The 10,740-nt window shown below is 25.3% G+C and overlaps 1 protein-coding gene across 1 annotated transcript; it reads left to right on the forward strand.

Moving 5' to 3' along the window:
* The first annotated feature begins 1,321 nt into the window (after nt 1-1,321).
* LOC145975234 (aminopeptidase N-like) lies at nt 1,322-10,107 on the forward strand. The gene is made up of 12 exons (XM_083105572.1): nt 1,322-1,466; nt 2,555-3,080; nt 3,193-3,702; nt 3,836-4,022; nt 4,377-4,530; nt 5,975-6,056; nt 6,645-7,006; nt 7,363-7,640; nt 8,854-9,050; nt 9,218-9,583; nt 9,677-9,746; nt 9,926-10,107. The coding sequence occupies exons 2-12, from the start codon at nt 2,575-2,577 to the stop codon at nt 10,046-10,048; spliced, it is 2,835 nt and encodes a 944-aa protein (XP_082961698.1). The 5' UTR covers nt 1,322-1,466; nt 2,555-2,574; the 3' UTR covers nt 10,049-10,107.
* Nucleotides 10,108-10,740: the final 633 nt, after the last annotated feature.

The raw sequence follows: 10,740 nt of genomic DNA on the forward strand, positions 1-10,740 counted from the left end.
AATAAAATTTTATACGAAAACGGAATACAAAAACTAAAAAAGTATATACTTATTGACTTCTGATGCGTAAGATATCCTATGGTATGTATAACCAAGATGATATTTATATAACACTACGTATAACTAGGGCCGTCTTAAGCATTAATGCAGTCTGTGTGCCAGCAAATAATTGTCGCTCCTCCTTTATTGGATTGGACAGGGCAGGAAAGACTTATTTCTATAGAGTCAATAAACAGGAATTTTATAGAACTTTAAGCATTTATTTAAATACGTAAATAAAATTATAGGTTAATAATGAAGAAATCATAATACATCTATGTATTATATCTATGTATATATATATATATATATATATATATATATATATATATATATAGGTATATAATTATTACTTCAAAAAAGCGAGAAAAACATAATTTAACTATTAATTTAATTATTGAAATCAATATTTACCTTTCTGACTTTTTTACTAGCAAATTCTTTAATAATTTCTTTTATATATGTATATATAAGCTTTCAAATATTTCATTCTCTATACTTAAAGTAGCTAAAGATTTTAGTCTTTATTGGCACGTTGAAGATCTCAGATAACTTTTTATTAATTTGAGCTTAGAAAAAAATCTTTCTCCTGTAGCTACTGTTGAAGGTAGGGTCAGTAAAATTCTTATAGATACTGTTAAATTTGGAAATATTGTGGTTAATTCATTTTTTAACATAAATTGCTATACATCGAAAGCATTAAGTTTACCTTCAAAGAAAACTGAATCATTTTCGATTTCCGTATTAAGTTCTATCGCATCGATATCACACTCTTCGAGTGAAGGATCACTCAATTTTATTTGTAGGTCCATGCAAGTTTTCAGTCTAATATCTTTATTTTCCTTATTAAATTCTTTTATATTATTTAAAAAACCAGTCATGAAAATTCTTTAAGTGTTCAAATCGTTCTTCAACCTTCGAAAAGGCAATGTCTATAATAGTGTAGAAAAAAATAAATATATACATATATACATATATATATATATGTGTGTGTGTGTGTGTGTGTGTGTGTGCGCGCGCGCGCGCGCGCGCGCGTGTGTGTGTAGAGATAGAGAGAGAGAGAGAGGGAGAGAGAGAGAGAGGGAGGGAGAGATGGAGAGAGGGAGAAAGGTTTTCCTTTTATAATAAATTACATTGTTAACCAAAATTTGCCGCCCCTTATATACTGCCGCTCGTGTGGAATGCACACTTCGTACACGCAGTTAAGACGGCCCTGCGTATAATCTTCTATATACCTGTTAGGTATGCCAACAGAGCCATCAGTTTATGGTAGTCTCTTGAAGCGATAAGTTCGCGATTGAATGCTTTTGTGTTAAATCTGGTATTAAACCTGGCTGATTGAACTAATAGGATAAGGCATTAAATATATAATAAAATATTTATCTTTCTTTCTTTAAATGTGCATACAAAATTGTGTGGAGTAACAGGTAACGCTTTTATTTTATACAAGACGTTTTCTTTAATTTTCAAATCGACTAACCCATTTTATTGTAAATATTATTTTTATCTTTTACATACATTACAGTTAATAGAAATGAAGACATATACGTTTGTACTGTAATAGCATGTTTCGATCATTTTGACATATAGAAAATGTAAAATTTATAAGCTAAATTTTTTTTTGACATTATAAAATTATTGTGTAATTATTTTTATATTATTGCTATAAAATTATCTAAGCTATAAAATACTATCTCATTATCTAAGTTATAAAATTATCTATCTTAAAAACGTATAATATTACCTGTGTTATGTTTTTAAAATATTTTTTATAATGAATATCTAGGCCCAGTAGGATATGTTAATTTAAATGTGTAATGAACGAATGAATAGCAAATAATGAATAAGTAACATTTTATTCAAAAAGATGTGTTATAAAAATATTAACATAATTGTTTTTAGAATTTTGTTCGAATGTTTGATACAAATCGCTATAATATCAAAATTTCAAATATTTGATGATATTTGTTTTCCATTCAGTGTTTATATGTTTTTAATATATTTCTTACTTAAGGAACAGATCGATCTTGAAGTAACATGTTAGTAAATATACAGTCCATATCACGTATAAAATCGCGTTGTTCAGAATATACTTTCATTTCTCATACATTTTAATGCTTATTTTATATATATATATATATATATATATATATATATATATATACTGAAATATGTAATTGCACTAGAAGAAATCTTAAAGATAGCTAAATTAAGATAAATAAGAGTTATGTTTATTGTGCTTGTCCTATTGGAATTATCTAAATACGTCCTTTTGTCTCCTAATATTCAAATCCGAGAAAAATATTTCATATGTCGTTTGAATAATTTTTATATTTATCTTTTCTAATCATTCCTTTATTTATTAAACTGTATTATTTTAATTTCTTTTTAAATTAATCCTATTTTCTTATGAAACGTTAGTAAATTCTCTTGAACGTTTTTTTCACACAAAAGTCGATCGAATCGCATACTCTTTGTAAACACCTTGTTTTTAACGCAAGAACGTTTTTTATAGATATCCGAACGAAATTTAACATGACATTCTTAAAACTATTATTAAGTAGTAGTATAATATACATAACCATAATGGCAATAGCGAGTTCTATGGATGATGAAGAATCAAAAATCAAAGGAGTAGAAATCGATGAAGAATCGAAAATCGCAGTGCGCAGTGTATTAAACAACAAATCAAGCAATATATCAGATTATATATTTCCGACACATTATAATATGAAGTTAATGTTACACAATAATTATCTCCATAGCGTATGCATAATCACTTTAAATATTTCTCATGCAAAACGATACATAAGTTTTTATGTACCGGATACAACATTTATAGCGTACTCAAAATTAAATCAAAATGGTACGGTTTATGAAACAAATTCAACAAATTTTATTAAAAACAATATTGTCGTGCTCGATTTCGGTGATGTCTCGTTGTGTGGAATATACGATCTGTATATAGAGTATGCAATCTCGATTAATATCGTAATGGAATCTTTCGGAACTCCGTACATAAACGATCATGAAGAAATAGAGTAAGTAGAAGAATATATGAAATATCAAAAACAAATTGTACATTTCTGCATTCTACGCTTACAATTATCTAAAATTAGTCATTATCTAAAATATATCATTAAAATACGGTAGGTGGTTAATCGCAACAGGTATTCAGCGAAGAAAGGGATCAGACGAAAGGTATCAAACGAAAAAACAGCAAATATTTCCATATTGGGACAAGCCAGAATTAAGAATTACTTTTAATATTTCCATAATGCATCATCCAAAATACAAAGCTTTGTCAAATATGCCGATACGAGATACTGAATTGATAAACGATAATATGATATCGACATATTTTCACGAGACTCCTTTGATCTCCATAGATAGTGTAGCATTTCTGATATCCGGTTTTCATGAGATCATCCTCTCGTATGATGCAACAATTCGTTCATCCATATGGTTCAGACCACAATCGGAACCGCATCTAGAATTTGCGAAAACTGTTATTTCTTCCGCTAGTGTATACATGCGTAGATGGAATATATGGAGAAGAAAACTTGCGCAGGCCTCTGTTTCATTTGAGAGCAAAATGGATCATGTCGTAATCCCGGATTTAAAAAATAAAATCGAACAGACTTTTGGTTTCATTTTTTATCGGTAATATATATAGTCAAAAATATAGATATATTTTCAAAACTATTTTAATTACATATTATATTGTAATCTATTTACACAAGAAATTATATTAATGTCCAAAATTTGTCATACATATAAGTATAATTATTTTTAGAGAAGCAGATATCACTTATAATGAAGAATTAGATCTTGTCGCATACAAAACGATAATTGCGCGCTTAATTGCACGTGGGATGGTACAATTATATGTTAGAAATCTGTTCAGACCATCTTACTTATGGCCTCATACATTGTTAAACGAAGGATTTAATATATTTTATCAATCATACATTATCGACAAGGTTATTACGTTTATTACTAACGCTATTTGAATACGCAGTCAAATGATTAACAGTTTAGCAATATAAATAATTGTTAAATATTTGTGCATATATTCCGTTTTGTTTCTTAAATATAAGAAATTATAAGAATCCAAGTCTCTATAATTTCTTGAAAGCCGGTGAAAGAAATTTAATAAGAGCTAAATATGTATATGTTTTTGTATGAAAATTATCGCAGAAAAATTTACACACACAAACACACATACAAACTTTATTTTTAACAACAGCATATAATAAGCTAATTTTGATATGTACCAAAAACTTTTTCTTTTTGATTATTTATGATAAGTTATGATTATATCGAATTGATTTTAGGCTCTGCCAAATTCCCGGATGATGGATTTGTTTGTAGTTCAAGTTCAACATGAATTACTCTATCTAAATACTTATGTTGTTATAAATTCTACTATAGAATATAATATAAGCTATCCTGAAAATTATATACAGTCTTCTCTTTCCCATATCAAAGGTATGCGTATAACACTGCATAATTAAACAATTAAATAATTATAAATTTCTCAATGTTAATTTCATAAAAAATGAGATCACTTTATAAACAAAAGTCCTCGTACGATTCTTATGGAAAATGAATTTTGAAGTTTGGTGAAATTTGCAGAAACTCTGAAAATAAATAGTTTGTGGCAAATCAAAAGTCACATTAATCGCGATATCGATTTGATAGAGCCATTTCATCGCTACAAGCGTTCAAATGTCGAAATAAGGCGTTATTTCATTACTACTGAGGGAAAATAAATAATGTATTATTGAGTAGAATCACACACAGTTGATTACTTTTATTAATATATATTATATTTACGTGGAAAATATGTACATAAATGTATATATAGGGTGTACATAAATTTCCCATCCACTATGTTTCAGAAACGGTTCAAAAATTACGAAAAATCATGAAACAGGTGTTTAATTATTTTGAGAGGCTGGTCTTTTAAAGCAAATAGGGAAGTTGTATCCCTCTTCCATCTGAAGGGGGAGACTTAGGGAAAACCTATATAATAACTATGCTTTTAACTAATTATATTTTATCAAATATCAAATAGCATGTTATGGCGACGACAGCGGCGATGCTGCTACACACACATTATTTCCATGTAAATATATTAGTAAATATTAGTAAATATATTAGTAAATATATTAGTAAATATATTAGTAAAATGTATTAATAAAAATGATCACCTGTGTGTCACATTCTAATATATTATTTACTTTATTTGATATATTATTTACTTTTCCTTAATATTGAAATAACGTCTTTTTTCGATATTTTAATACTTGTAGTGACGAAACGACTTCATCAAACTTATCACATTTATTTTGACATTTTTTAAACTTTTATTGTGTTTTCACGTAAACTTTATTTCCAAAATTCAGCAAATTCAATCAAAATTCAAATTTCTTCGAAATTTAATTTCCATAGAAAGAACCGTGCAAGGCCCTTCATTTGTAAAATTTAATATATTTTTTTTTAATATTTGCAATAACGTAATAATATCTAACTTTAAAATTAAATTTTTATATAATTTTTAGATAATTTTATAATGTGTAATTTTTTTAATATTATGATTTTAAAAAATCATAATAAAATATAAAATTAACTGATTCCTTATAATTATCTAATTTACTATTTTTAACCTATTTTAATTATTTTTACTATTTTATCTAATTTAAATTTTTAATCATTCACTATTTATCTATTATTACAAATTTTTTCGTTGAAATGTATTTAACAATTTTTTATAGCTACTTACTTTCATTTAATTGCACAAATTTTGTGTGTGATATATTTAGTTTTATTAGTTACAAATATATTTACAAATATATTTACAAACCTTTATTGCACATTTCAGTAAAGGGATTTTAAATAAATTAAATTTTTTTTCTTTTAAACATTATAGGATCCATTATATGGCGCATGTTAGAACGAACATTACCACTTCATATATTTTCAAAGGGATTCATGAAATATTTGGATAATCAGTAAGTATAATGTATTGTAATGTAATAATATACATCATAGAGGAAAAGGAAATCAAAATATAAAATATAAAATAAATTTAATAATATATTTCTAGTTTTTTAATGTTTAAAAGACATAGATATTTCAAATCTTAAATTTATACTGCTATTTTATATTTATAAATTTTTGTTAATTGAATTTCAACTTTTTTCTTAATAAATATATAATAGATATTCATATTTTCTACATGACAAATAATGCAAATTAAATGATTTCGAGAATCTAGTTTTACAAACATAGAATATAAACTCTCTAAAATCTCTTTGTAATATAAAAATTGAAATTATTATTTATTCAGTCACGATAAATGCTGACATAATTACTTATAAATATATATTAATATATACTAATAAGAATATATATATATATATATATATATATATAGTATATACAATTATATTAAAGTTCATAAATTTCTATCTCTATAGGAGTCACATTATAGATTAAAATACGAAAACAAATTATGTGTAAATTATGATTTTTTTTCTTATTATTTATTTATCAATTTTAATATAGTGTTAAAATTATTATATTGTTAAATCTTATAGATTAGATGAGCCTGAAGCAACAACTTCTGTTGATTTATGGAATGCTGTGAGATTTGCCATGTTTGAATTGAATTTCAATTATAAACTTGATATAAGAAACATGATAGATTCATGGATTATGCAGAGATATCCTTCCGTGTTGGAGGTGACGCGAAATTATTCTACGTATCTTGTAACTGTATCGGTACAATTTTACAACAAATTAGAGAAACAATATTATATACCTGTTACTTATGCTACGGAGTCGAATCCCAATTTTACCATAATTTGGACAAATATTTGGTTAACACCATGGCATTCAAAATTTGAATTTTTCTTTCTTGAGAATAATCAATGGATTATTTTCAATTTACAACAAGCTGGTAAATAATGAATAATAATTTACATCTATATTGCCTATTATATAATAATAAATTTACAATTATATTGTATATAATTTCAAGTATACATATATAAGATATAAAGATATTACAAGAATATTGAAATTTTACCAATATATTTGAAATTTTGATTTCTTGCTGTAATATGTAGAATTCCTGATACAGCTTTTATGTTAAATAATAAAAACGGAAGATGTAAACATCTGTAATTATAATAATATATTAAATTTATTTATTATAATCGAAATATCTTTAATATCTCCCGAAGAATACGTTTAATTAATATATATAATTTCAAAGTATTTAATAATCGACAATAGTAATTTATTTTATAACAGGATACTATCGCGTCAACTATGATATTGTGAACTGGCGAAAAATTGCACAATACTTAAATTCTGAAAAATATAGTAATATACATGTTCTCAATCGAGCGCAAATCATCAATGATGCGTTTCATTTTGCGATAGAGAAGAAACTTGAATTCTCCATATTTTGGGAACTCGCTTCTTATTTGGCACATGAAAGAGATTATATAGCATGGTATCCTATGTTCAAAGCATTTGAATTTTTGTCGAATATCTTCCCATTCTTGGATATTTATCCTGAATTCAAGGTATATATACATATATACATATATATATATAAACAGTTTTCTTATAAAATATCATCCATTATGATAATTATCCATATAATATAACAATTTCGTAACATAATAATGAATTTTCTAAAAATAGATATATGTAGTGAGTTAAACAAAAAAATTGATTATACAATAATATTCAATTTTTTTGTATCAAAATTCAGAAATTTAAATTCAAGAGGCGCTTATGTTACATATTTATGTTATATATTTTTTCTTTATATTTAATACAATCACATAAATTTTGAATATTTCATCAAGTTATTTTTCTATAATAATAATACATTAGTATTTACATGATAATTGATGATCAATTGTGTAATTAATATTTAATTATTTTTAGGAAATTATAGAACACAGTATATAACACAATTATCTTTCTTATATTAATTTTCTCCCGTAGTATTCGAAGTTTACGCTGTTAAAAATATACAAATATTTTCCAGAGAAATTGACTTATATAATTTTAAGATAATTTTTTTACATTATACAACATAATAATTTAATATATAATAATCCACTTGTAAATGCCTGTTTTATAAAAGAATTTGATGATTAAAGTTTAAAATACTTAAAACCTATATTTGATATGCACAGATTTAAATTAAGAAAATAACTCATCATATATCAAAATCGATACATCAATCGATACATCAATATGCACGGACTAAAATATATATACAAAGTGTCTCGTAAAGTTTGATCGCGCGTATCTCGAATCTTGTTTTTTCATGGCTATGCGATACTCGCCGCTGGCACACCTACCGCGCATATCCTACGATATAGTCTCGCGAAACGCACGCTTATTCATATTTTTAATTAATATTTCAATAATTATTGCGAAAATTGCAGAATGGTAAAGAATCTTTCTGTTCAGTTTATTGCGTTCTACCCACTCACGTTAGCACAACTTATGAAACAATTTATATATCGATACGTGTGTTAAAAATCCATTAAATGATATAAAATACATACCTATATAGATGATAAAATACATACACAATTATTCACACACAAATAAGAAATTGGTAAATCTGGTCATTATGGTATTGATGCTATAAAGTCACATAAATATTAAAGAAATGTAAAAAAAATTATTTAGGAAAAACGTTTATTTGCGCGTACATTATATGTGTTCTTGTAAATAATGAATAAACTAAATATAATAATACTTATCAACTTTTAGGGCGTGTTAAGGTTTGATTTTATGCAGAATATTACATCTAGATACTGGAAGCTGTATGACGAAAGTAACATCAACGACCATACTAAATGTTTAAAACAAGAACTCCCAAAGTGGGAATGTATTATAAATGAAAATTCTTGCGAAGAAAATTCTAAGCGTCATTTGAAATGGCATCTAGCAAATCCTAAAGAAAACAAGTAATTCTTTTCATAATATTTTATTCTTTTTCTAGGATTATTTTTTTATATACTACATATGTTTGAGAAAGTGAGTTATCACTTATTTCAAAAATAATATATAAAACACTAAAGAAACTATTAACACAATTTCGTTAGAAGATTTTTATTTCTTTTCTGGACTACAGAATTTTGCCTGGATGGAAGAGGTGGACATATTGCAATGGTGTGAAGACGGCAGATCGTGATACATGGAATAAAGTTTTTAATAATTACATTTTTAATGATTACATGAAAGGAAATAATAAAATATTAGAATGTTTGGCTTGCAGTAAAAATTCTGAAATTATAATCAATTATTTAGAAATGATCACAAATATTGTAATGATTCCACAAAAAATTTTAAAACCTTTGTATAATCAATCTCATCTTCAACTTGAACCGACAGAGCGAGCTTATGCCTTAAATGCTAATATTTTCCTTTCTATTCTTGAGAGGAATATTAAGTACACGCTTACAAGTTTATTAAATAATTATAAAATAATAAGACACAGGTAACGATATTATTTAATAAAAATATACTACACGTAGACATGAAGATTTATTGTACGAATTAGTTATAATATTGTTCTTATATTTCTTCATAGGAGAGTCAGTGAGATTGTAACATTAATTGTTATGATTAACAATGCGTATTCTAAGGAACAGTTGGACGAGGTAAATAAATCAAATTTCTACATTTAAAAAATTTTTTTTTTTTAATTTACTTTAAACTATAATTGTTATATATTTTATATAATATTTTTCTACAATTCTGCTCATAATGATGTGTGACAGTACAATTATTAAATACGAAATCATTTATTGATAATAATTATTAAAATAATCCATTTTAGATAATGGAGTTTGTAAAAAAGGAACTGGAAAATTCAATCATTTCTAATGTTGAATACAAGATGGGAACACGCTTGTTGGAAATCGAAAAACAGATAAAATATTTTCGGTCTTTATTCATATAATTGAATAACTATATTTCTAAGACATTAAGTGTTTTGAAATTATAAATACAGCATAAATGATTGTGATAATATTTATAAATGTATATACTTAATTATTCACTAATGTCATATAAAAGATAATAATTGTTTAATTATTTAATTAAATATTAATTGTATTTAATCAATTTAATATTAATTGTACAATATAATATGAAAAATATTGTATTGTATAATATTGTATAAATATTGTATTATATAACATTTTATAAAAATATTATATTACAATATAATTCATATTATGAATATTTTAAATATTATATCATATTACATATTATATTGTATTACTTTTCTGTATTACAAATTTAATACATAGTTGTTGATTATATATTTACGTGTGTTTATTTTACACAGTTACTTACATATACAGGGTGTTTCCGCTATCTCGCAACAAAGTAAAACCATAGAGTAGATCTCGCTAAACTGAACTAAAAAATCCTATATCATTTTGCAAGAAACCACGTTGCTTTATTAGCAGCTTTATTGCATAGTAAGATCAGCTAAATACATTTAAATTCTCGTGTGCATTCCTTTTTATCTCAGAATATATTAAAATTTTGAAACATCATTGAAATATAAAAAAGTAAAAAAAATTTAATTTCTCTTTCTCCCTCTTGCTTTCGTTCTCCCTTTTTCACTGGTTTCCGTATTGTAAT

Source organism: Camponotus vicinus, unplaced genomic scaffold (genome assembly GCF_025532165.1).
Source record: "Camponotus vicinus isolate PSW18456_S1 unplaced genomic scaffold, iyCamVici1.0 SCAF_7, whole genome shotgun sequence".
NCBI classification, from domain to species: Eukaryota; Metazoa; Arthropoda; class Insecta; order Hymenoptera; family Formicidae; genus Camponotus; species Camponotus vicinus.

Coding starts and splice junctions, on each gene's coding strand:
- LOC145975234 (XM_083105572.1), top strand. CDS start 2,575: ATGACATTCTTAAAACTATTATTAAGTAGTAGTATAATATACATAACC. Junction 3,703..3,835: donor TTTGGTTTCATTTTTTATCG/GTAATATATATA, acceptor AATTATTTTTAG/AGAAGCAGATATCACTTATA. Junction 9,747..9,925: donor CTAAGGAACAGTTGGACGAG/GTAAATAAATCA, acceptor AATCCATTTTAG/ATAATGGAGTTTGTAAAAAA.